The 27,871-nt window shown below is 42.3% G+C and overlaps 1 protein-coding gene across 2 annotated transcripts; it reads left to right on the forward strand.

Moving 5' to 3' along the window:
• Positions 1–73: 73 nt before the first annotated feature.
• LOC130904685 (CTTNBP2 N-terminal-like protein) lies at positions 74–27,862 on the forward strand. Of its 2 annotated transcripts, XM_057817624.1 has the most exons (5): positions 74–198; positions 4,956–5,063; positions 19,637–19,888; positions 24,355–24,462; positions 25,708–27,862. In XM_057817624.1, the coding sequence occupies exons 1-5, from the start codon at positions 193–195 to the stop codon at positions 26,980–26,982; spliced, it is 1,749 nt and encodes a 582-aa protein (XP_057673607.1). In that variant the 5' UTR covers positions 74–192; the 3' UTR covers positions 26,983–27,862. The 2 variants fall into 2 exon arrangements, with proteins under 2 accessions (XP_057673607.1, XP_057673615.1); XM_057817632.1 differs by lacking the exon at positions 24,355–24,462.
• The last annotated feature ends 9 nt before the right edge of the window (positions 27,863–27,871 follow it).

Raw genomic sequence — 27,871 nt, forward strand, 5'->3', positions numbered from 1 at the left:
GGTAACCTGGCTGCTATTGGTCGTAGTACAAGAAAGCTTGTTGACTATTGGCTGCAGGCGGCTCACCGTTGACCGTCTGTTGTTCTGGTTTGGAAGTAGGAGCGTCTTTGACAGCGAACTGCTTCCAGCGAACCCTTTTGGGAGCAACAATTTCTGCATTTGTGTGTTATTTACGCGTGGAGACGTAAGTGTATGAAGGTATGTTTAACGCAGATGAATATTAATGCTTTCAATTTCTTCTGGCCAATTTTCTAGGCATTTTAAACAAGAATGGAGTTAAATCTGTAACCCATCAGCTCTAATTGAATTTCATTTGTGGTTGTGTGCGATTATTAGGTATTAGATGTCTATAACGGCTGTTATCCAGAGGTTTCACGAAATAGATATTCTTTTCAGGTAAATGAACGCAGGTACCGATGGGATATTGTTGCAAAAATTATCTTGCCATCATCGCTCACTTTAATTGGATATTCCTGATAAGTTTGACACGTATAGGTGAATGTTGCTTTCATGAAAAAGAATTGCAGATTTCTGTGTCCGACAAGTGCTATTACTGAATAATTTTCTATTCCTGAGCCACCACAGTAACTAGTTATTATCTTGAACGCACATTGAAAAAGTATATGATTGAAAATGTGCATTAGGCACATAAAGCATTTTTCTTTTGCTGATTTAACACGGCTGATTCTTAAATCCTTGCAAGCTTTTGGGCAGGATTCATATTTGCTCTTGAGTGTTGAATCCCATGGAGTGGGCATCCCTGGAATGTTGGAATGGTTTTTCATAGAAACCAAACTCCAAGTATCAGGTGACAAGGCAAAGTTGGTCCACATTGACTGGAGCCACTCCAGATAACAATATTTAGTGCTTCAGTGACAAAGTAACTGCTGGTAAATGCCTTTTCAGTGATTAAGTTATATAATATATATTTACTATTTTATTGTAATCTCAAACAAAATACCTGTAGCTTGCTCCCAAAAATTTTACTTTTGACATTTCAGTGAGTTGAGCCTCAGGATAAACCGTGGAATTTGACAGTGTACTCACTTTTCAGACTCAACAGACAGCGAGGAGACACTTTGAAGCATAACCATTTGTGCCGCTGTATTCATTTCTACAGTCAAGACTACGAATAACAAAGTAATCTAAGTGAAATAAATAAATAAAACACTGAAATTTGAAACATTTTATCTATTTATGTATTTATTTTTATCAAATGCAGCATACAGAATCAGTCTAATAGAAAATGTCATTTGATATCATTTTTGTACCACCATACATTATCAATTATCAATCGTTTATGTAATAAAAAAGCAAATGTCTTCATTTGTAAGGAAAATTTATAGGAATAGAAAAGTAAGAATACATATCTATCAAAAATATAAACAGGAGGTTGCATGGAGTTGAACAAAACAAATAAAAAATGTTAAATCTTAAAGCTTTGGAATATATGAGTATCTTGGCCACAGTTTTATCCATCATTAAGATAAAGAAAAGAACAACCATTATCAAAAACAAGTGAGGCAACACAACACATTTTCATTCATATTGGTACAGTACACCAGTTTTCCATAACACGTAACATTTTCATTTGGGCACCTACAGTGGTATGAAAAAGTATCAACCTTTTGAATTGCTCACATTTCTGCATAAAATCACCATCAAATGTGATCTGATCTTTGTCAAAATCACACAGATAAAAAAACAGTGTCTGCTTTAACTAAAACCAAGAAAGCACGTACTTATGTTTTCATATTTTAATGAGGATAGTATGCAAACAATGACAGATGCGTGAAAAATAAGTAAGTGAACCATCATATTTAATATTTTGTGGCCTTCCCTTTGGCAGCAATAACTTCAACCAGACACTTCCTGTAACTGCAGATCAGTCTGGCACATCGATCAGGACTAATCTTGGCCCATTGTTCTCTACAAAAATGCTGTAGTTCAGTCAGATTCCTGGGATGTCTGGCATGAATCGCTGTCTTAAGGTCATGGCTTAGCATCTCAATAGGGTTCAAGTCTGGACTTTGACTTGGCCACTCCAGAACGTGTATTTTGTTCTTCTGAAACCATTCTGAAGTTGATTTACTTCTGTGTTCTGGATCATTGTCTTGTTGCAGCATCCATCCTCTTTTTAGCTTCAACTGTCTGACAGACGGCCTCAGGTTTTCCTGCAAAACATCCTAATAAACTTTTGAATTTATTCCTCCATTAATGATTGCAAGTTGTCCAGGCCTTGAGGTAGCAAAACAGCCCCAAATCATGATGCTCCCTCCACCCTGCTTCACGGCTGGGATGAGGTGTTGATGTTGGTGAGCTGTTCCATTTTTCCTCCACACATGATGTTGTGTGTTACTCCCAAACAATTCAACTTTGGTTTCATCAGTCCATAAAATATTTTGCCAAAACTTGTGTAGAGTGTCTAAGTGCCTTTTTGCGAACATTGAACGAGCAACAATGTTTTTTTAGACAGCAGGTCTTCCTCTGTGGAGTCCTCCCATGAACACCATTCACAGCAAAATCATGAGTGTTAATTTAACTCAGAGTTAAAATCAACACTTTCTGATTTTATATAATCCTCACAGATTCTGAGTTAAAGTTAAACTTTGGAAAGTGTTAATAATTTAACTCATTACCGTAATTGTGTTAAATATATGACACTGTCAGTGTTGTTGAATAACACACTAAAGTGTACTTTTAACACTAAATTGCGGTACTCCTTTTCACTCTGAGTATTGTTTTTTTCATTCATGGTGTTATTCATGACACATGAAAGTGCATTTTTAATACTAAATTTAGTTGTTTTCTTCCAAAAGGAGTGTTACTTTTAAATATTTATAGGTATGTTGCTAATAATTTGGATGAGTGGGGGACCCGCGCACAGAAAGTGGGCTAAAGCGGCAATTGTAACCCATTCCTGCGTTCACAAGAGGTAACAGAGATTTTACAGAAGATAGGCTTACTTTTACTACATTTATTCAATCAAACAAACACTACCTATTTACAGACAAGACTACTTACAGTCGTGGTGTCACTTCACCCACAAGTCTTTGCGCCTGCTTTGTTTTCTGACACATGCACTTCAACTGGGTGTAGCTGATTAACTCTGCTAGGATTACATTTAACTCTGCCAGGGGTGTCAGTATTCAACTCACTTAACTGACACCGCGTTGAGAGCGATCTTAATGCTGCTAGTGTTAAAACAACTCCCAAATCAACACCGATCAACTCAAAATAATTTACACCCAAAAAAATCAACTCTACAGATTTTGCTGTGTTCTTGGTCATAGTCGTACATATAATTGATGTGTGCACAGAGATATTGGACTGTGGCAGTGATTTCTGTACGTCTTTAGCAGACACTCTATTGTTCTTTTTTACTTCTCTGAGTATTCTGTGCTAAACTCTTAGCATCATCTTTGGTGGACGGCCACTCCTTGGGAGAGAAGCACTTACTTCTTTGTCCCCCTTCTGTCATTGTTTGCATGCTATCCTGATTAAATTATGAAAACCTATAAATGTTTGGTTGGTTTTAGTTAAAGCAGACACTGTTTTTACATCTGTGTGATTTTGATAAAGATCAGATCACGTTTGATGGTGATTTTATGCAGAAATGTGAAAAATTCCAAAAGGTTCAGATACTTTTTCATACCACTTCATGCTATCTAAAACCATGACTGATTGCCAGACAATCGCATGGCACCTCCAGTCCAATAACCATGTACATTCACATGCACTAATGTTCAGTTAAAATATTGAATTAATCTTCTCCGCATGTTTCTCGAATGTTAGAAGAAGTGTAGTTCCCTGAAAAAAGGATTCAGAGTATGAGCCCCATAGTGAAGAACCTGCAATATGCGCACAGAATGGCTTGGCCTGAAAACAAAATCCAATTTGCCTAATTTGATCTTCAATTACCTTTGTTTTTGTTTTGTTTTGTTTTTTTAATTTTTTGTTTGATGTTTCTGTCTTTTTGTGCACGTTGTGCACCATTGCAGTATAACTGACTCATACCTGTGTGTTCCTACCTAATTGGAACAAGAAATAATGGAGGCAAGAATGATACGGTTCAACATGCGGTAGTTAAAAAGACAAAATTGACACCAGAGGTTTTCTTGATGTCAGGGCAATAATGATTTAAACTATGTGTGCCGAAACTAACACTGGAATGCAAAACGTGCCCTTAAATTCCCGGAATGCCTGATCCAGTGAAGCAGTCTTATCTAGGTAGAACGTCCATTACTACAGTACTGTAATAGCATTACAACTGCTACTTGAGAAGACAGAAAACACCTAGTTAACAACTCTTCCAAATCAGACTTGAGTATATGCGAACTTTTTTTTTTTTTTTTTTTTAAACCTTTTTAACAGGACGGATTTGAAGGGGGCAGGGTGCATTTTCCGGGGTTGACCCTTGTAGGTCCTGACCTTATAGCTTGCCTACCATCTAGCAAACAGACATAATACATTCCCAATTATGTGCGCTTTTGTGATTAGAGCTCAACATATTGTTTCCCATCCTAGCTTAATTAAGGGGAGATGACTTAAAGAAGTGTGACAAAGTAAACGATCAGTTATTTACTAGTGATCTCTACTTCTGACTACTGTACACTCTCCGAAGTTAATAAAACTTGATCATCTTAATATGAATAGTAACACTTGGGTAAAAATTGTTGGGTGAAACTATGGACAAAAAAGACTTAAAGTCAGTTTCTTGATGTACTGTTGGTATGCTAACGAGTTCCAATTAATAGCCTAGCAATTCCCTCTGTGAGTCTGACAAGCCTAAAATTGTGTGGAAAATTGTATCTAAAAAAGTGCAATATTACAGTTAGGTTGATTTGTCTACATGTGCAAACAACTGTTATGCCATGAGAGGTTAAGAACTGTTACTGTCTTAAGTTTAGCTGCATATTTTTCATCCAGTATGTCCCCTACCTCAATTTCTTCAGGAGGAGAAGATGAATGTGGAGGCTCTAAGCAGAGCAGAGCTACTGACACTCCTCAGTATCTTGGAGGGAGAGCTTGAGGCCCAGGAGGTGGTCATTCATGCCTTTAGAGTAAGTACAACCATCACCAAAGCTTCCTCTAGACACTGACAGCGAAGACTGAAATTAACCTGTTTCAGCATTACACATGCAAAAAGAATGTCAATGAACCAAGAGTGCATATGTAAACAGGAAACTGAGGAAACAGCAGGAGTATAGACAATAGGGCAGGATTTTGGTTCCACCAATGTCAACATTATTTCTGTTTGCTCAGTGAGGGGAGGTAGAGATTTTTTTCCCTCTCAATTTATCAACCGGAAGAATGATGTGGTTGAAATTGAAAACTGGCCTTTAACACAAATACTCTGGTAATTGAACAGAACCCAGTTTAAATGCAGACTGCAATAATCAACCAACCAATATAATCCTGTTTGAATAGCAATTTTTTTCATATATTGGTACCAACATATGGCGCTTTTGAACTTCTCTATTTAACCCTCAAAACTACAACGAAATTGAGACTTTCTACTAAAAGTTGTTTTCGTTTTATGAAGTAAATTGTATATTGTTAGAAATGCTTATTTGTGAAACTCACATACTTTTTCTAATACAAGTATACATCAGTTAATTGTTAGCAGCTAATGTACATGCAAACAACAAAATATTTGCTATTGATGACAGGTTGGACTTTTTCCTCCCATGTTACCATTTTATAAGCACATGGTGGACTTCAGATAACAACAACTTTGCAGATAGTTTCATAAGACCATCAACCCCACTTATCCTTGTCAGGTAACGGGTTGCTGGAGCGTATCCCTGCTGACGTAGGGTGAAACATCCTACACCCTTAACTGGTTGCCAGTCAGTCACAGGGCACACACAAACAGAGAACCATTCGCAATCACATAACACTGCGACTGTGTGAAAATGGATCCAATGCTATCTGTGCTGAATCAGGCAAATCTACCAACACCTTCACCATCATCAAATTCTGAATGTGTTTATTTTATAAATTCAAATGCTATTATAGAGTGAACACATCAAGTCTGAAAACATCGTACTAGACAAATATGATGTAATTTACAAAACATGTAAATACTGTAAGTGTGAGATTCAATTGAAGAAAAACAAAATGCTCATCTTAATGTCAAAGAATTAAACATCAGTTTTTTTCCCCTTTTTCCTAAAAGGGCAGTTACCCAATAATATCAGAGCCGAGTGCAATTCCAGAAACACATACAAAAATTTCAATGTGATCATGAAAATACACTCTACATTATCAAAATGACTTTTTATTAACCTTGTGTTGAAAAAATATTTAGTATTTATAAATTAATCACCTCTTACACAAATTGTACTTAGCAGGGCAATTTGTGGAACATGTCAACATAACATACAGCCGATGAAAAGACACTAAAGAAGGTTCATAGTGACACTGACTAAAAGGGTCTGGTCTTTTTGCCTTATAAGCCAGCCTCATCAATCCTCGTTGTTCTAGTCATTCATCCATGCTAAGCAAGACAGCATGGTTGGCCCAAAGCTACATTTCTTTGCATTGTTTGAGTGTACTCTTGTTATGCTCTCTAACACAGCAGCTGCTCCATGCTAGGATGGAGCCACTAAATGCTGCTGAGTGCCTTGAAAGATGGAACCGGGGTTATAATAAACAAAGTCATTGCAATTACTGTATCTTGAGGCATTTTGATCTAGGCTATTCGTGCCTAAAAGGTCAGCACTCCAAATTGGATGCATAGATGGCACAAAGCAAAACTGTAAATAAGCATCCAGTAGTCATCTGTGTTTGAAGAACGGGTTGTTACCTCATTGTTCATCCTCTCTTTGTATTACAAGCTTTAGTGCCTTCCTTTCAGCATCCCCCTTCAATCTTGTTACGCAGCAATATTACATGGCAGCTTTCATAATTAACCATGACCCTTGTCCCATCTGCCCAGTCACACACAAACACGCGCACACCCACACACACACACGCGCATACACATGCTAGTAGTCCCTTGTGGGCTGTTTAGAGGTTGGGTGTTGTTTCTGTGGCGGATGTACAATCACTGACTTCCGTCCTTTGCGCTTTGGGCAGTTTTTTTCTGGCACTGCAAAAAAAAAAAAGAAAAAAAAAAAAGGAAATTAAGGTTTTCTTCTTTTCAGTAGTTTTGTTTAGAAGCTGACTTCTTGGTTATGTAAAATAATAACAAATAATCTGAATTACCTTTTTAACCTAGTATTGCTCTAAAGCTGAAAGCTCTCAATAAACAAGGGCGGCTTTGGACAATTTTCATGAAATGTAACTTGTCTCAATGGTTAATCACTCTATTGCAACTTTAAAAATCCAGTTTAATTATAAAGGACTTGGATTAACAGTTGCACTAGAGGGATATTTCCCGAGGACATGACACCGCAAAAAGGTCATATTCCAATGGGAGCAGCCTGTCTTTTGACTTGTCTTTATCTAAAGGGGAAAGCAAATATGTCTGTCTGTCAGGCATTAATGGAACAGAGGGTTTGGTATCTCAAAGGAATGCCAGTCTAAGACATGCAAGTGGGAGCAGAGTCTTTTTCTTTGCCGCTTACAAGAACACTATTACAATTTTTTTCAGATTGCTGGCACAAGTTCTTGTGGATATGAGCCAATGGAATTCACAAAGTGTTCAACATTCTCAATACCTTAGATCTGTGTAATTCAAATGTTATAATTGCTTTCTGTAAGTAAAAACTCACATTTCAAATGTCTTATTTGATTACACAACGATAATCAGTTTTATTTTAACAGATGACAGAAATCTGTGAAAATTTCCTGTGAAAATGTTGACATTCTAAAGATTTGGACATGTTGAATTTGCACCTCTTGTCCAGACAGTGGCCTGTTTGTTTTGTTTTGGCCAGTCATTGTTGGTGCACTACGCTTGTACAGTATATTCTTATTTGCCACAATTGTATTTGTTATAGCCACAAAAGTATAGATAGAAACTGGTCAGCCTGAGTCCTATGACAGTAATGCAAAATGACCTGAATATTTACCCCCCTTCCCCCTAAAAAAGGACAAAAACTTACCCGAATCTACAATTATTTATTCTGGCTTTGTAGGGCCTTGGTCAGAAAGTAAAGTAGTTATGGTATGGCTAAAGTCCACCTACTTGATCGCTTCGATATAATTGTCACTTTAATATCACTTGGTAGCTTTCTCACTGTTCGTCCTCTGAGGTGAAGTGAGGTTATTTCATTGGTCTGTTGAATGTAGTCAACAGAAAAAAAAAAAACTACGTTCACAATTCTGCTCTAAAAACACAGTGGTGATCTCATTTCTTTTTCTGCCTCTGTTGTATTTGTTTTGGCACATAACAATAGGGCGTAGTCATTTTGACCCTGTCTTTAAATCTTTAAAATCCAGTCTGAATATGGTTGTTGCGCTGATGTCATTCCTGTTTTTTTTTTTTTTTAACCAGTGGTGAAAGTGGCTAGAATTTCTTGCCGGAACTCCTGGATTCCATTTTTTTTAATGGGGGTGTGGGGGTGGGTGGGTGTCAAACCTGCCTAAACCACCGAAATGCAAAAAATGAAGGGTTCAATCCCGGGCTCCGGCCCTCCTGTGTGGAGTTTGCATGGTCTCCCTGTGCCTGCGTGGGTTTTCTCCGGGTACTCAGGTTTCCCCCCACATCACAAAAACATGCATGGTAGGCTGATCGAACGGTCTAAATTGTCCCTAAGTATGATTGTGTGCGCGAATGGTTGTCCGTCTCCTTGTGCCCTGCAATTGGCTGGCAACTGATTCAGGGTGTACACCGCATATTGCCCATAGTTAGCTGGGATTGGTTCCAGCGCCCCCGTGACCCTCGTGAGGAATAGCGGCTCAGAAAATAAATGAATGAAAGGTTTAACACAGGCTACTACATTACACTGGAACAAGGCATTATTGAGAAACTTATTTCCATTCAAAATTGTATTTTTTCACTGATTTACAAAATTCCATCTAAAATGCCATCTAGTTTTTATTTAGACGCTGAAACGAACTACGTCGAAGAAATAAATGAATAATAAATATCGGTGGAAATGGATGACGCTACACAAGCGCTTTATTAGGCTTGTTGTTAACACTTGTGTATGTAAATGTGACGTTAGTAGATTCTTATTGGAGATGCGTGTGTGGCAGCGTGGCAGGGTTCTTTTTTTTTTTTAACAGTGTTTGGACCGTTGCCGTCATATTTGCGGGATAAAAGCGGCATTCTGAGCGGTTCCGCCTAATAAACTCATGGCGGAACTCCGTTCCGGCTCGTTCCGGTCCACTTTCACCCCTGTTTTTAACCTATACTATATTCCAGTTCTATGAATAACAAAGTAACATTTTTAATTATAGTGGAAGCCGTGTGCAATTCTGTTACCACATTACAAATGACAATGTGCAATTTTCTACCACTAAATCTTCTCACATAAGTTATTATTTCTTAGTACTTTTAACATTTTTTTCCAAAATATATATACTAGTATATTAATTAATTAAATTAGTAAATTAACTAAATTAATTTACTTTTAAATAATTTTAAAAGTAAATGAAAGAAATAACTGAATTCTCAAGTAAATATTACATAGATTTCAATGAAACCACCCACACAATGCGCAGCCGAAGGACTTGAAATGACGACTAAAGAACAATGCTACATGTTATGCTAACCACCGTGTGCAATTTAGCACATTGACATGTGCAGAGTCATTTGCACTTAGTGAAACACACAGGTGCACCCTTAAGCCTGAGTTATACTCCCGCGTTGCGGTGACGGCGTAGCGACTACGGCGTCATTGGACATTCGATAGTTCTGCGGTGAGGGAACACGTTGCTCTGTAATTCACCGCCAAGCCACTAGAGGGATGTGGCGTTATGTTTGTACGGTTTTGGGGCATGATTGTTGACTACTTCCGCTAGTCGGAGAAAAAATAAACAATGCAAGATGGAACTCTTGAAAGTAAATATTCTGCTCATCAACACTGAATAAATATTGAACATACAAATGTTGACGGGCAGGCGACGCAGAAGACGGTTTCGAGGCGGTCTGGCCGACTTTTGATGCCGCACAGAGAGTTTTAGACTCGGGTGGAGAGAGCTAGCTGTGGCGGCTAGCTTCAAACTGGCGTCGAGCACTGCGTTCAAGGTCTGCAAAGCCCTCCAGCCTGATTTGTTTGCCGTGTCCTACAACCAGCCAGTGGGAAGCCATAGCAGATTTCTGGCGTCTAGGGAACTTCCCAAACTGCGTTGGGAGGCTTGATTTTAAGGTTATCATAAAAAGCACCGAGGCACTCTCAATCAGTGATGATGTATTGTGTGTGTGAACTGTCTGTTATTGAAAATTAAAGATCAAAACAACTCTTTTGACACCAAATCTGTGCTTTATTCTTCATATACTTGAAACATATGTACACAGTAAATGATGAAGTGCACCAACCCAAAATACGACATAAAGTGATAAAAAGTTGGCAGTTTTTGGCCGACTGGGTCACCGCTTCGTGTGGCCACTCGATTCCGACGTCCCACGACCCACGTCTCGGTGGTTCTTCCATTTATTTATTTTTCCGATCGCCGACATTGCCATTTGGCAGTCACAATAATAATTTCTTGACGAGACTTGCTCTTCGATGATACTCCCGTCGGCTTGGTGCATTTTTGCGTGTAGAAAATAATGTTTGATTCTATTCTACAATGGCGGTGTTTTCGCCCGGAAACAACAGTCTGAGCGGACCAATCACAGTCCGTTTTCGCTACGTCAACGCGTCTACGCGACGCGAAGGTTACAAAAATCGAGAGGTGCGCGTCAGGCTACGGCGTAGGGTCGTAACTCGATTCTTCCTTGACGGCGTAGGTCTGACGCGGAAGTATAACTCGGCCTTTAGCCATTTATCTACATGTACAGTGCTGGCCAAATGTGTTGGCACCCCTGCAATTCTGCCAGATAATGCTCAATTTCTCCCAGAAAATTATTGCAATTACAAATGCTTTGGTAGTCATATCTTGATTTATTTTGCTTGCAATGGAAAAAACACAAAAGGGAATAAAAAAAAAAAAAAACATTATCATTTTACACAAAACTCCAAAAATGGGCCAGACAAAAGTATTGGCAACATCAGCCTAACACTTGGTAGCACAACCTTTAGAGAAAATAACTGCGAACAACCGCTTCCAGTGTCCATCAATGAGTTTCTTACAATGCTTAGGTGGAATTTTAGACCATTCTTCTTTGGCTAACTGCTCCAGGTCTCTGACATTTGAAGGTTGCCTTGTCCAAACTGCCATTTTTAGATGTCTCCACAGGTGTTCTATGGGATTCAGGTATGGCCACATTAGAAGTCTCCAGTGCTTTCTCTCAAACCATTTTCTAGTGCTTTTTGAAGTGTGTTTTGGATCATTGTCTGTTATGATACGGCAAGCCGTTAAGCATGGATCCAACACAGAGGTGGAAGTTTGTCGTATCTATTACAAAACGAGAACTAAGGGAGCACGCCAGAACACGCGAGACAAAATACAAAATAAAAATGGCACGAACCTAGTCGGCGAGTCAACTAAGGAGAAGGCACAAGGGCCGGAAAAAGGCTAAACTAAATGATAGCAAAGTCCAACAAAAATACTAGCACAACAATGTGATAACAAAGAATACAACCGTAAATGGCAAGTAGAACTCGAGATGATGCACACAGCGGTAAGCAAGCAGGTTGGCATGTAATAGTCCGACACTTGCAGATGGTGACAGGCTTCCTTAAATTTCAAGCTTTCCTAATGCAGCACAGGTGTGTCGCATTACCATGCCCATCTGGCTCAATCAGGTGCTGAATATAGGAAAAACAACTGAGAACTCAAACAAATATGACAGAACCCCCCCCTCAATGGACGCCCCCTGGCGGACCACCTGGTTTCGTGGGATGGAGGGAGTGGAAATCCCGCAGAAGCGACGGATCGAGGATCCAGGAGCGGGGGACCCATTGGCGTTCCTCAGGGCCATAACCTTCCCAGTCGACCAGGTACTGCACACCCCTACCCCGCCTCCTAGAATCAAGTATGGTACGTACTGTATACACCGGCCCACCATCGACCACACGAGGAGCAGGAGGAGGCACTGGCGGAGGGTTCAGGGGACAGGTGGAGACTGGCTTGAGCAGAGACACGTGGAAGACTGGGTGAATCCTCATTGAATTAGGAAGCTTCAGCCTGACCGCGACGGGGTTCACCACCGAGTCCACAGCAAAAGGGCCCACGAACCTAGGGCCCAACTTCTTGGACGTCCCCACAAGGTGCAAATCCCGCGTTGATAACCAGACCATTTGGCCCGGTTGATACACTGGAGCAGGCCTTCTGTGGCGGTCAGCAATCTGTCGGTTGCGGGCTGCTGTGCGGACCAGTGCAGCCCTTGCGTCCCTCCAGACTTTATGGGCCCTCCACAGGTGGACCTGGACAGAAGGCACAACCACCTCGGCTTCCTGGGACGGGAACAACGGAGGCTGGAACCCGTATGCGGTCATAAATGGTGACCTCCCTGTGGCCGAGCAAACGAGGGTGTTGTGAGCATACTCCACCCAAGGGAGGTGTGATGACCAGGAGGCTGGATGCAGTTGGCAAACACAGCGAAGGGCAGCCTCCAGCTCCTGGTTGACCCGTTCCGTCTGCCCATTCGACTGCGGGTGGTAACCAGAGGACCGGCTTGACGTGGCCCCCAAGGCCTTGCAGAATGATCCCCAAATCCGCGAGATGAATTGTGGTCCTCTATCCGACACAAGGTCACATGGAATGCCGTGAGTCCGAAATACATGAGTCACTAACAGGTCAGCAGTCTCTAGAGCTGAAGGCAATTTGGGGAGCGCGACGAAGTGTGCCATCTTTGAGAACCTGTCCACCACGGTCAAGATGACAGAATGGCCCCTGGATCATGGGAGGCCAGTGATGAAGTCCAGTGCAACATGAGACCAGGGGCGAGATGGAACAGGGAGTGGATTCAGCAATCCCGCAGGTGGCCGATGAATTGCCTTGCCTCGAGCGCAGATGGTACAAGCGGAGACATAGTCCATGATGTCCTTGCGCATGCCTGGCCACCAGAACCTCTGTGACACAAGAAAGAATGTGCGGGAAACGCCCGGGTGACAGGCAAACTTCGAAACGTGGCCCCACTTCAGCACTCCTGCGCGCTGTGCGTCTGGTACGAATAACTTGCCAACGGGACAGCTTCCAGGTACCCTTACACCCCGCAAGGCCTTCTCCACAAGACGCTCGACCTCCCACCGCAGTGCTCCAACGATCAGGTTCTCTGGCACCACCGGCTCATCCGAAGGACCCTCTTCCAATGCAATACAGCCTTGACAGGGCGTCTGGCTTCCCGTTCCTCGACCCTGGACGGTAAGTTATCACAAAGTTAAAGCGGGTCAGGAACAACGGCCAACGGGCCTGGCGGGAGTTGAGGCGCCTGGCAGCCCTAAGATACTCCCAAGTTTTTGTGGTCCGTGAGTATTTGGAACGGTTCTTCCGTCCCCTCCAACCAGTGCCTCCATTCCTGCAAAGCCTGTACGATAGCGAGCAGCTCCCGGTTGCCGACATCGTAATTTGCTTCTGCAGGGCTGAGGCGGCGGGAGTAGTATGCGCAGGGGTGCAGTCTCTGGTCAACCGTAGACCTCTGGGATAGAATGGCCCCCACTCCGGAACTCGATGCATCAACCTCGACCACAAAAGGAAGATCAGAATCAGCGTGGACTAGGACAGGTGAGCTCGTAAATGCACGTTTTAGACCTACAAATGCGGCCTCTGCCGCAGAAGACCATGCAAAGGGCCGTTTGTTCGAAGTCAGTCTAGTAAGTGGCTCGGCCCTCATACTGTAATTGCGTATAAAACGTCTGTAAAAGTTGGCGAACCCAAGAAACCTTTGTAAGTACTTATGTGACGTGGGAGTCGGCCACTCTGCCACTGCCTGGATCTTAGCCGGATCAGGCCTGAGCTTTCCTTTTTCCACTATAAAACCCAGAAACTGTATTGACCCACAGTGAAACTCGCACTTCTCAGCCTTGACAAATAATTTGTTCTCGAGAAGTCTTTGTAGAACCATGCGGACATGTTGGCAATGTTCCTGCTCATTTCTTGAGAAAATTAAAATGTCATCCAAGTATACAAAACAGAAAACGTTTAACATATCACGCAATACATCATTTATGAGAGACTGGAATACAGCAGGTGCATTTGTGAGACCGAAAGGCATGACAAGGTACTCAAAATGCCCGAGCGGGGTTTTAAAAGCGGTTTTCCACTCATCTCCCTCACGAATCCTGACCAAGTGGTATGCACTGCGCAAATCTAATTTTGTGAATATGGTGGCCGATTTTAATGGGGCGAAAGCCGAATCTAACAACGGCAGCGGGTATTTGTTTTTAACGGTAATCTCATTGAGACCCTGGTAGTCGATGCACGGCCTAAGACCCCCATCTTTTTTGCCGACAAACAAAAAACCCCGCCCCCAAAGGAGAAGATGAAGGGCGTATAAGGCCAGCAGCCAAGGAAGAGGAGATGTATTCCCTCATCGCCTCTTGCTCTGGTTTAGAGACCTGGTACAATCTAGAGCTAGGTAGCGGGGCGTTAGGCAACAATTCAATCGCACAATCGTACGGACGGTGCGGTGGAAGTGTCTTAGCACACTCTATGCTAAAAACTTGTTTGAGGTCATGGTATTCGGCCGGAACATTCCCCAAATCAATTGGCTCGGTAGGCGCTTGCGCTCGGCTGGGAAGTAAACTTGCAGAGCGCAAGCAGTGCGAATAACAAAATGTACTCCATGTTAATATTTGTGTTTTGGTCCAGTCAATATTAGGGTTGTGCACTTTTAACCAAGAGAGCCCCAACACAACTGGAGCCGATTTACATGGCATAACCAGAAAGCTACGGATTTCAAAATGATTCCCTGAAAGTCTAGTTTTGAGTGGCGCCGTAATAAACCTCACGTCCGCCAGGGGGCGCCCATCGAGGTCCAAAACCCTTTTTGGTCTAGCTAGCTTTATTAAAGGACATTTGAGAGCTTCTACAACACTCCGGTCTACAAAACAATCATCTGCCCCTGAATCAATCAGAGCAGTAATCCCAATATTAACCCCACCATGCGACATTTCCCCCTGTAATTGCAGTCTCGTAATATCCTGGGGTTTTATTTGTTCTTTTAACTCTCCGTGATGAGACTCACTTGATGGGACGTTGTCGTGCACGAACCTCGTCCCCCCTCGGGGAAGGCGAACCCCAGGGAGAGCAGATCCAGGTCGACGCGAGGGGACCACGTCACAGGTGGCGAGACGGTGCCCCGGCAAACCACAGTACAGACACACACCTGCTCTCATCCATCTCCGTCGCTCCGCTGCAGAGAGACGCCCACCGCCGATTCTCATGGACTCCTCCCTCATCGAGCCCGGACTCTGCGACGGCGCCCGGACGACCGGTGACTCAACGAAGCCGTCCTCACCGATGGCAGTCAGGCAGCTCCTCGGCGACGACCACGGATATCCCCGGTGCTCCATGGCCCGTTCCCTCTCGCGTTCCTTCAGCCGACCATCCAGAGAGACTGATAAGGAAATCAGCTCCTCCAGGCTTGAAGATTCGTCCCGGGAAGCCAGCTCATCTTTGATTTTAGAAGACAGCCCTCGCCGAAAAATTCCACACAGCGCTGCGTCACCAAACCCGCACTCCGCCGCCAAAATGCGGAACTGAATGGAGTAGTCAGCTGCGGACAGATCGCCCTGAAAAAAAATCCAGCAGGCGGCTGGCTGCCTCCTTGCCTCTAACCGGGTGATCAAAAACTGTCACGAACTCCGCCTCAAAAGTTTCGAATGAATTACGGATCGCGGGCCTTGTGTTGCTTACCGCCATGGCCCATGTAGCTGCTTTACCGGTGAGTAGACTCATAGCGTATGCTACCCGGGATCTGTCACTAGCAAACGTGTATGGCTGTTGATCAAAGACGAGGGAGCACTGGTGTAAAAATTGTCGGCATGCGCCAGGCTCGCCTTCGTAGCGACAGGGGTGTGGCAATACCGGCTCTCGAAATGACGCCGGTGGGGTGGATTGTTCAGACGCCACGGCCATATTACTAGTAGCACTAGTTTGTATAGGGGATGCCATGTTTTCAATTCTTGTGGTTAAAGAACCGATCAAACGCACTAATTCGCGCAACGATTGCTCATGTTTACCGATCATGCGGTCGTGACCAGCCAGAGCATTGTGAACACCCTCCAAGTCTGTGGGATCCATGTGGTCGGACTATTCTGTTATGATACGGCAAGCCGTTAAGCATGGATCCAACACAGAGGTGGAAGTTTGTCGTATTTATTACAAAACGAGAACTAAGGGAGCACGCCAGAACACGCGAGACAAAATACAAAATAAAAATGGCACGAACCTAGTCGGCGAGTCAACTAAGGAGAAGGCACAAGGGCCGGAAAAAGGCTAAACTAAATGATAGCAAAGTCCAACAAAAATACTAGCACAACAATGTGATAACAAAGAACACAACCGTAAATGGCAAGTAGAACTCGAGATGATGCACACAGCGGTAAGCAAGCAGGTTGGCATGTAATAGTCCGACACTTGCAGATGGTGACAGGCTTCCTGAAATATCAAGCTTTCCTAATGCAGCACAGGTGTGTCGCATTACCACGCCCATCTGGCTCAATCAGGTGCTGAATATAGGAAAAAGAACTGAGAACTCAAACAAATATGACATTGTCCTACTTGAAGACCCATGACCTCTGAGGGAAACCCAGCTTTCTCACACTGGGCCCTGCATTATTCTGGAAAATTTGTTGGTAGTCTACAGACTTCATAATGCCATGCACATGGTGAAGCAGTCCAGTGCCAGAGGTAGCAAAGCAACCCCAAAACATCAGGGAACCGCCGCCATGTTTGATTGTGGGGACAGCGTTCCATTCTTTGAAGTCCTTGTTTTTTTCCTGTACGTTCTATGTTGATGTCTTTCCCCAAAAAGCTTTACTTTTGTCTCATCTGACCAAAGAACATTCTTCCAAAACGTTTATGGCTTTCTTAGGTGAGTTTTGGCAAACTCCAGCCTGGCTTTTTTATGTCTCTGGGTCAGAAGTTGGGTCTTCCAGGGTATCCTACATTAGAGTCCCTTTTTATTTAGGTGCCGACGGATAGTACGGGTTGACACTGTTGTACCCTTGGACTGCAGGACAGCTTTAACTTGTTTGGATGTTAGTCGAGGTTCTTTACCCACCATTCGCATAATCTTTCGTTGAAATCTTTTGTCAATTTTTATTCTCCGCCCACTTCTAGGGAGGTTAGCCACAGTGTCATGGGCTTTACGCTTATTGATGACACTGCGCACGGTAGACACAGGAACAGTCTTTGGAGAAGGACTTGCCCATGCTTCCTCACAATTTTGCTTCTCAAGTCCTCGGATAGTTCTTTGGTCCTCTTTATTTTCTCCATGCTCAGTGTGGTACACACAAAGACACAGGACAGAGGTTGAGTCAACTTCAATCCATTTTAACTGGCTGCAAGCGTGATTTAGTTATTGCCACCACCTGTTATGTGCCATAGGTAAGTAACAGGTGCTGTTAATTACACAAATTAGAGAAGAATCACGTGATTTTTCAATACTTTTGTTGGGCCCACTTTTGGAGTTTTGTGTAAGAAATTGAGCATTATCTGACAGAATTGCAGGGATGCCAATACTTTTGGCCAGCACTGTAGAGTATTAATGCTTTCCACAATATTGTCTAGAAATGTAATGGAAGGTTCAGCTGTACATGTGAAACTAGATAGATGCACTATAATAATACTATTCTCAATGGTAATTTCTACACCAGCAGTTCATTGTTTGCCAGACTTTACATGTCCCGCTGAGGAAACAAGACTCCGTGGCTTTTCTCATCTCACACAAGGCTGTGATTGTGCCTTGAGGCTATAGTTAACTGACTTGAGTGACAACAGATTCTTGCTGGTGGAGGTCAAACTGTCACTCACACATCCCATTAACTGCCGGATGTGACTGAGGCTGATGAAAAGACAGCCGAAAAATGTGTAACATGTCTAGTCCAGTCACAAAACCATTTCAGACATAAGTAAAAGGTTGTTTCCATGCTTGCTCGGAAAAAATAATAAAAAACACAACATTATTGTTTAATTATTTGCTCAATTTTGTAGGTAAAGACGTTTGTCATCACTGGCTCCAGAGAAAGGAGAATCTTGAAATATTCTCATAAAATAAAGCACACCCTGTTAGTTTGATTGGAACTGTCTTGCAATAACAAAAATCTCAATGCAATCATTCCAAAATGGGGAACTAGAAAGACAGCACTTTACCTTTTACTTAAGTACAAAAAAATTTGCTCACAGGTAAACACACGGAGTACACAAACCCACAAGAATGTGAAAGACAGACTTTGTGCAACCACTCTCATTGAAGTCTAGTGGGTCGGACATGGAGACAAAGGCTGGGGCTGAAGGCATTGAAACAGTGTCTTTATGCAGTTCGTCTAATCTTTTCTAAGGGTCACATTCTTTGTTCAGAGAGAGAGATGGAGACTCGAGTATAGCGTCATTACTGATGCCCAGAGGGTGTGTGTGAGCATGTGTTTACATTGTTGTAGTCTATGAGCAAGAACAGGAAAACGTGTGACATTTTCCGAGTGATGGTAAACTGGAGGAAGAATTTGTTGTTATTAATTTTTGGGAAGGAGGATAAAGGGGTCCTTTAAGGACTGTGATAGAGGACAGCCTGAAGTGACATGCTTGACTGATTGTATCTGCTCTGTAGTTAAAAATGTTATAGTCTTAGTTCCTTGTCTTGTCCTTCTTTAACAACATTGCCTCATGTAGGATACTACTTACTTATATGCGTCTACTTTAATTTCCAAAACATATTGAATATTTTAAGTACAATAAACATCTGTTTAATTTAATGGCCTGGTCATTCACGTCTGCATCTCTGGGGAGGTATCAACATCTGCTTTTGGAAAGGGGGCTTATTGTCTCACTCCTTTGTGTTTTGCTTGTAGTGAAAGACCATCTGCCTGTGCTTACATTGACAATAACATCACCACATTGATTTCCTACACATATGCACGTGCTAAGAACGTGCTAACACTCGCGGACACACAACCTAAACCCAAACTCTTGGTTGCTGAAGTGATGTCTATTCTCACATACTATATACTACTATATTTTTATTCTTGTTTTCTTTGAGGGAGAGACAGAGAGAGAGAAAAAGAGAAAGCCAGTGAGAGAAAGAGAGAGTGAAAGAGATTTGGTTTTTCAGGCACTTAGGCCAGGTAGCTTTCAATACTACATTTTCTTTAATTAAAAAAAAAAAAAAAAAAAAAACTGGCGGTTGAACCTGAGGTGGTTTTGCCCTACTAGAGTAGTGTGTAATTGCTCATTCAGTACCGTAGATAGAAGTGGCACTCCTATTGTCAGTGTGTGTGCAGGGAGTATAACCTACTATACGTAATTCGATAGACAAATCATACCATGTACTGTGTTGTCGCAGCAGAGAGTTGGAGCGATGTAAATTGTTTTCCTCTTCCTGGGGCGGGAGCATAACAAAATAATTGAGAAGCATCGTGTTGTTGTATTAGTGTAACAAATCTAACAGGATTTATTTTTGCTTTTCCTTTAGGCTCAACACAAAGATTCTTTCGTCCAAGAGCGTTATGGCCAGTACAACCTCAGTGATCCATTTCTGGCTTTGCAACGGGACAGCAAAGTAGCAGAGAACCAAAGCAGAATTGCTCAAACTCATGCAGACCTGCAGGAGCAAGGGGTGGGCCCTAACCCTCTGGCTGTACTGAAACTGGTCATGGCCCACTGCAAGAGGATGCAGGAAAGGATGATGAGACAGTTGGCAGCAACTGAGAGCAGACACAAAAAGGTAATTCATGGACTTATTTCAGGTTGTAATACGCTCAACCAGCTGTGTTTCAATTACTGCGTGATGATTGTTCTAAAACCAAAGTAGTTACAAAAAAATCTTATGATCATCCAATAAGAGGATCTTTGTTGACATATTTATGGCACAGGTGTAGTTGATTGGATCGCAAGAAATCACAAACATAATGGCAAACAGTGAAGACGTGACAAACAGACAACAAAATCTCTGATATACTGTATAAACACTTTAACTCTGAAGACGAGAGGACGTTTACAGATAAGCGTTTAATATGTATTGGTGACAAAATCGAAGTAATTTTAAGCTCTATGATTCTTATGTGTCAAGGAAAGTTGGGCAAATTTCTTTTGCAAAGCACAAAGCTGTGGTATACTGTAAGTGGATTCTATATTTATCTAAGTAAATAAATAAATAGTCGGTAGAATTTACCATGAACAAAGTGAGCCTCACAATAATTTATACTTGGTCATTGCAGGACACATTGAGGGAAAAACTTGGATGGATGGATTATTATCATGGATCATTACCACAATGGATGAGTGGTTAGACTTGCAGTTCTAAGAATGGAGTTCAAATCCAAGCTACTCTCCCTGCTTACCTGGGTCTACACTCCGGCTACACAGGCTTTCACCCACCTTCCTAAATAAGTTCTAAATGAACTACGATCATCCGGCTCACTCCCTTAATATTTAATCATGATGACATGATGAGCATACCCTAAGAGCTGTGGTGTGCGAAGTGAGGTGCTGAGGGTGCTGCAGCACCAACTGGTGTTGGTTTTTTTTTTTTTTTTCTTCTTAAAAATAAATCAATAAATAAAACAGATTGAAACAATAGCGTATTTAACTGGGGATTAAATATATGTGTTGAAAAAGTTGGGTTTTTTTTGTGTTAATAACATGGTCTTCACAAAACCAGCTAAATTTTCTAAACTTCAAATTGAGGTCGAAAATGAAGATGATTATGATAATATATAATAGTGCCCAGCAAGGAAAAGTTAGCTGCAGATTTAGACTGCGGAGAACTTCAGATAGCTTGCATTACAACCATAATATTGTTTGCTGTTGCTGTTGAGCTGCCGCCGTGCAGACAGCTGTTGGATATTTGTGTGCAATTTATTTGCGGTTCTGTGAAAAGTGGGTCTTAAACCAAGGCTTGCTGGACCTTTTAGTTTTTAAATGTGTTTGTGTGTCATTGCACCATCTAGCTGCGGGGATTTGCATTAAAATACACGGGCGCTTTTATTTCCGATACAAAAACTCCAACACACTGTAGGTGAAATAGAACGCAGTCTCTGTCGTAGCCTAGTAGTAGGACTATTCAGCATGCATGTGAGCTGCCACATGCATGCTGTGACACGGCTCAGAGAACAAACGGACCCAATAATGCAGTGCTCAGAGCAGATTTATTAACAATGGTTCTGAGAGGAAGAAGTCTTGGCCCTTGGAGAAGCACGGAAGGCTGTTCGAGCAGGGGGGGGGACGAGCAAGGCGAAGGCCCAGGCAGGATGCGTCTAGATCCGGTCCTGTAGCAGGGTTCAGGTCACAGAGAAAAGGCAGAGGCACAGACGAGGAGCAGGCTAGAGGCAAAAATCCACAAGGTCAAAAAGTGTATCAAAAATCCGGCAAGACAAGGTAACTAGAAATGCTCGTAAGTTGCAGTGAAGGCTAACAAACTCGCAATGGAGCAGAGGGCTGTGTGTGCTTATGTAGGGAGGCTGTGGTAATGACCAGGTGTGCAGGACAGGTGTGTGGAATGAGTGCTGATGACTGGGAGAGGGGAAAAAAAAGGAAAAGGCATACAGGCCTGCTGTGGGGCATTAACATGCTGGGCATCCATGCATGTGTACTGCCACATGCGTGCTTGTGCATGTCTTGTATGGAGAAAAGGCTCAAGCGTGGCAAATTTGGACCGAAACAGCTGGTTTTAGATGGGAAAAACAAAATATGATCCTCAGCATCCCCTGCTGTCAGTGACGTCCAGCGCCGCTGCCGAAGAGCGCACTTTCCTCCTACGGTGTTACTCGGAACCTACAGGCAACAATAAGTCTGCAATAAATGGTTATAATTACCGGCAATCACTCTGACAAAAAATTAAAAATCAGGCTACAATGATTGATGCATATGCTAGTCCTTCTAAAAAAAATTAGCATATTGTGATAAAGTTAATTATTTTCTGTAATGTACTGATAAACAATAGATTTTCATATAGATTCATACACACAACTGAAGTAGTTCAAGCCTTTTATTGTTTTAAAATGGATGATTTTGGCAAAAAAGTCAAGAAAAACCAAAAATCCGTATCTCAAAATATTAGCATATTTCATCCGACCAATACAAAAAAGTGTTTTTTTAAATACAAAAAAAGTCAACCTTCAATTGATTATATCAGCTATGCACTCAATACTTGGTCGGGAATCCTTTTGCAGACTGCTTCAATGCGGCGTGGCATGGAGGCAATCAACCTGTGGCACTGCTGAGGTGTTATGGATGCCCAGGATGCTTCGATAGCGGCCTTAAGCTCATCCACAGAGTTGGGTCTGGTGTCTCTCAACTTCCTCTTCACAACATCCCACAGATTCTCTATGGGGTTAATGTCAGGAGAGTTGGCAGGCCAATTGAGCACAGTAATGCCATGGTCAGTAAACCATTTACCAGTGGTTTTGGCACTGTGAGCAGGTGCCAGGTCGTGCTGAAAAATGAAATATTCATCTCCATAACGCTTTTCAGCAGATGGAAGCATGAAGTGCTCCAAAATCTCCTGATAGCTAGCTGCATTGACCCTGCCCTTGATAAAACACAGTAGACCAACACCAGCAGCTGACATGGCACCCCAGACCATCACTGACTGTGGGTACTTGACACTGGACTTCAGGCATTTTGGCATTTCCTCCTCCCCAGTCTTCCTCCAAACTCTGGCACCTTAATTTCCGAATGACATGCAAAATTTGCTTTCATCTGAAAAAAGTACTTTGGACCACTGAGCAACAGTCCAGTGCTGCTTCTCTGTAGCCCAGGTCAGGCGCTTCTGCCACCGTTTCAGGTTCAAAAGTGGCTTGACCTGGGGAAGCGGCAACTGTAGCCCATTTCCAGCACACGCCTGTGCACGGTGGCTCTGGATGTTTCTACTCCAGACTCAGTCCACTGTTTCTGCAGGTCCCCCAAGGTCTGGAATTGGCCCTTCTCCACAATCTTTCTCAGGGTGCGGTCACCTCTTCTGGTTGTGCAGCATTTCCTGCCACACTTTTTCCTTCCCACAGACTTCCCACTGAGGTGCCTTGATACAGCACTCTGAGAAGAGCCTATTCGCTCAGAAATGTCTTTTTGTGTATTAGCCTTTTGCTTGAGGGTGTCAATGATGTTTTGAGTAATGACCCAGGCTGGGAGTTTTTAAAAGCCTCAGGAATCTTTCGCAGGGGTTTTGAGTTAATCCGCTGATTCAGATGATTAGGTTAGGAGCTTCTTTAGAGTACCTTTTCATGATATGCTCATTTTTTGAGATAGGGATTTTTGTTTTTTCTTGACTTTTTTTTTTTGCCAAAATCAGCAATATTAAAACAATAAAAGGCTTGAACTACATCAGTTGTGTGTAATGAATCTAAAATATATGAAAGTCTAATGTTTTATCAGTATATTACAGAAAATAATTAACTTTATCACATCCTTAGTTTATTTTCGTATTTCATTCTGCTCTATCCACGAATAATGGAGTAGCAATTTTAGTTGGTGTCCTTACCAAGGAATAGAAGAACAAAGTGGGTTAAACCTGCAGGCCTCCTTTCTTCTGTTAATTGAAGACTATATTGTCTGTCACTGTGAATGCAAGTGTGTAATTTCACATTTTATAGTGATGAATGTCATGTTTTGTGACAAAGTTATGATTATGTGATCAATTACATTTCAACAAAAGTTTTAATGTTATAAGATGCATGTTTTAACTCGATAAGGTATTATATTTGAACGTAATACATACAATACAAACTTCGATAAGGTATTATATTTGAACGTAATACATACAATACAAACTTCTGTATTCGGCGAAGCAAAACGAATCATTTGTATGGGATAGATCACTGGTGGAGCCCTGTGTAGCCAATACTGCATCTGTTTCTTGGCTTTAAGTATTAAATATCTTTAAACAATTGTGCTTATTCTTCTTTATGTATTATAGAAGAGTAGCGTAGTTACATAGGTACTATCTACATTTAAAGGTGACATGTGCCTACAGAAGGCTCCACCAGTGACTGAACCATAAGGAACTGTTTTGTTTTGCCAACTGCTGTAGTTAAATGTATCGTGTTTTGTGAAAGATAACGTATCACAATAGGGAAGTAGAATTTTTTTCCTTCTAGATTGGAAGCAATACACTTTGTACGCTATACTTTGTACTAATAATGAAACAGGTGTCCTTCTCATCTAATTCATTGGTGTCACATTTCTGTTTGGCAGATGATAGGTGATCTAGCGAAAGACAAACTACGGCACACCCATGAATCTGCGCAGAGTGACAATTTTTCTTTGATTCTACAAACCGAAAGAGATGAACTCTTACAACAGGTGCTGACCCACATAAAACTGCAGATATGTTTGTAATTGTGTAGTAAAGGTGCCAAAGTATTTAACTGGCTGATAAATGATCTAGGAGATCTGTGGAGGTCGTGTTGCTTTTGTGTTTCTTTTTCTCCTCTTTTTTGTTTTCCTTTTTACACTGAAAGCTGTGATTTACTGGAAAAGTCGGAGAGATCACAGGAAAGCATCAGTGGGGCTCCATTGTCTAAGTCACTGGGGTGGGCAGGGCTTTTAAAGTTCAAGAACACACAGTACACATGCACCATTATGTGCACACACACGGCTGTTATGAAGGAAACAGATGAGGAAGAGCCCATTGTTTAGTTGAGTTTATGGCCTCAGGAAACTTGAGCTAATGCTTCTACATGTCTGGTCAGATCACGCACACATACTCAAGGGAAGAATCAGACTCTATTACATGGGCTTAAATAAAACAGCATAAAACAGTTTTCTATAGCCTTTTCCTATATAGGTTAATGTTATAGCCTGCATTTTACAACTTGATCAAGGTTTTGAAACAGCAGGCAGCCTTTAAATATCCTTTTGCAAATTTATCAAAAATAAACGCATCACAATATATTGGTTAGAAAGTATTTCCTCTCAGGATATGTCTTCTATTTCAAAATCTTGTGCGGTATTTTCCTATAAAATATTCCCACAACTGTGGGTAATTGAATGAGATTTGTGAATGCGTGCACACAAAAATTACTTTTTCTAAATCAATTTCATGTTCTAAAAATAAAAATCTGAATTGGATATATCGGATACTTTAGAATAGATGCATTCAAATGGTAAATGCAGGCTTTCATTTTTATAATGCTAAGGCACTCTTTACAATATCACCTCATTCACCTACAGATGACACAGCATCTGGAGCAAAATCAATATCTTGCTCAAGCATACTTTGGTCACCAGGGCAGGGGATCAAACCTACAACCTTTGGGTTTGCGGGACGACTACCTCTTAGCCATGCCGCCCCATTTACAACTCAATGACTGCAAAAGCTACTAGAAATCAATATCATTTATTATGAGATCTAATAACAGGTCTGGCTCTGTATAGAAAAGGCTTCTGGTTTCTGACTTGAATCTGCCAATTATGGACGTCTGCATCGGACTAGCCAATGCAATGCTGCAACTCAACAAAGTGAGGTTATTGTGCCTCCCTGTGGCCACAATAAAATTCGCCGTCTTGATTTAATCACCTACTGTACATATGCTCTTGTCTCTCCAGCTTGAAATTGAGCGAGCAGCCGTGCGGCAACTTGAGAGGGCACAGGAGGAGGCCATGAGCCAGGCAGAGGACTCACTGACCCAGCATCAACAGCTATCATCTACTCTCAGCCTGGAGCTCCAAAAAGCCAGCACCCGGGCAGATGAGGAGGCTCACAAGGTCTTAGAGCTCCGTACTATGTTGCAAGAGGAGACAGGAGCGGTGGAAAAGCTACAGAAGCTCCTTGAAGAGGAAAAAAACAGATCAGCTGAGTTTGAGGCTGAAAATAAGAGGAAGCTTGCTGAATTTACCACTGAGCAAGTCGAATTGAAAGCCAGACTCATCAATGAAGAGTTTAAGAGTAAGGAACTGAGGAGACAACTTGAACATCTGAAAAAGAGGTTGGCTGAAACCAGTGAGCGAAAGGAGGTATTGACAGTGATAAACGAGTTACCATCCAAGGTGGCAGTTGCATCCACCGCCATTCAGACGGAGCCTGATGGGAAAGTTATTGTCCCCGCAAAAGGATCATCACTGGTAAAGGTCAATGGCCATCACACTGTTAAAGAGACAGATCAAACTCAGGAAGAAAGAGGAACAGAAAACGTAGGGATACAGGAAAACGGGGCAGGGGCAAGTTTACATTCTCCTCTCACTCCTCATCCTCACAATATACCTCAATCTCCGTCAAGCACAGCCTCTTCTTCCCTCTCCTCCTCTCCTATTTCTTCACCAGTTTTGGTCAAACATCTTAACAGCCCCGGATTCCATCAGTCCTCCTACCAGGCTGGAGTCAATCAGCGATTCCAAGCTGCCCGACACAAGTTTCAAACCCAGGCGGAGCTGGAGCAGCAACAGCATGGTGGCCCTCTTTCCCCCAGGGACCTCTCACCCACCACCTCCTCCATCTCTCCACCACCAGAACACAGTGCAGCCAAGCAGCTGGCCCGCAACACTGTCACACAGGTGCTGTCCCGGTTCACTAGCCAGCAGGCCGGTGTCAAACTGTCAAACTCTCCATTTGGTACAGACTACCGTAATGTAGCTGTGTCACCTCCTGGGGGGAGGTCACCTTCTGGGCATTTATCTCCAGGTATCCGATCCCCTCTCACTCCGCGATCAGAGAGGACTCATCCTCCTCCAATTCCTCCTAAGAAGCCAGGTATCAGTCAGACTCCGGGGTCCCCAAGTCATTCCGCCCAGACCAGCCTATTCCCAGAGCTTTCAGGGAACTGCGGACCCACCAGCTGCGGACCAGATGGGACAACAGAGGCGGTTTTATCTTCTACCAGTTAATGTTTCAATCACACTGACAAACCCTTTTCAAGTGCACACAATTTTCTACTTGCCATACAAGCTGTGCCACATACAACCCAGTTGTTTTGGTTTTTTCGCACAGCTGCCTCTCTGGAGGCCTACACAGTCAGAAAGATACATTGAGCCAGAAAATATAAAATTGCCTTTTGGCATGTTCAGACAACTGCAAAGAATGGCACTGGACGTTGAATAAGGTGCAAGATTTAAGAACCGTCTGTGATGATTAATGCTGATGTTGCGCACTGTGCGCATTCCCGATATTATACAGCAGTACAGTGAATCTATAAATCTGACAGTTACACTTGCAGCAACTCTCACACCCACCCACAAACATGCTGAAACTTCCGGCACTGCAGGTTAATGCTGAACTGTTAAAAACTGTATATGGGATTTAAGTGCCGTAGATTTTAGAATGCACGTTGTTGCCACTCATCCACATATAGTAACTTGTATTTTGAAGAATATTACACTGTAAATCAGATGCAGTCAAGTAAATAACTGTACTTTTTCTAGTACACAAACTGCACTGCAATACTAACGTGTCTGTTGATCGCAAAGACCTCTACTTTAACCAAATCTAAATGGATGTTTCAAGTTATTAAGAAAATTGCAACCATTTATTGGCTATGGCAAATTCATTGTGTTTTAATAGATTTTTAAACGCTTTAGAAATGTTTGTACATACACTACTTTTTACTTAGATTTACCATCAAGAACACCTGCCGGAGTCTCTAAATTCACTAACATTCGCAGACGCAGCAATCACAGAACAGGAGGAGCCAGTCAATCAATTTCTGACAAAATAATTGAATATTTTAGCAGACACATAAAGGAGAAATAAACTACATTTTTGTGCTTACTATTTACA

Source organism: Corythoichthys intestinalis, chromosome 2 (assembly GCF_030265065.1).
Source record: "Corythoichthys intestinalis isolate RoL2023-P3 chromosome 2, ASM3026506v1, whole genome shotgun sequence".
Classification (NCBI taxonomy): domain Eukaryota; kingdom Metazoa; phylum Chordata; class Actinopteri; order Syngnathiformes; family Syngnathidae; genus Corythoichthys; species Corythoichthys intestinalis.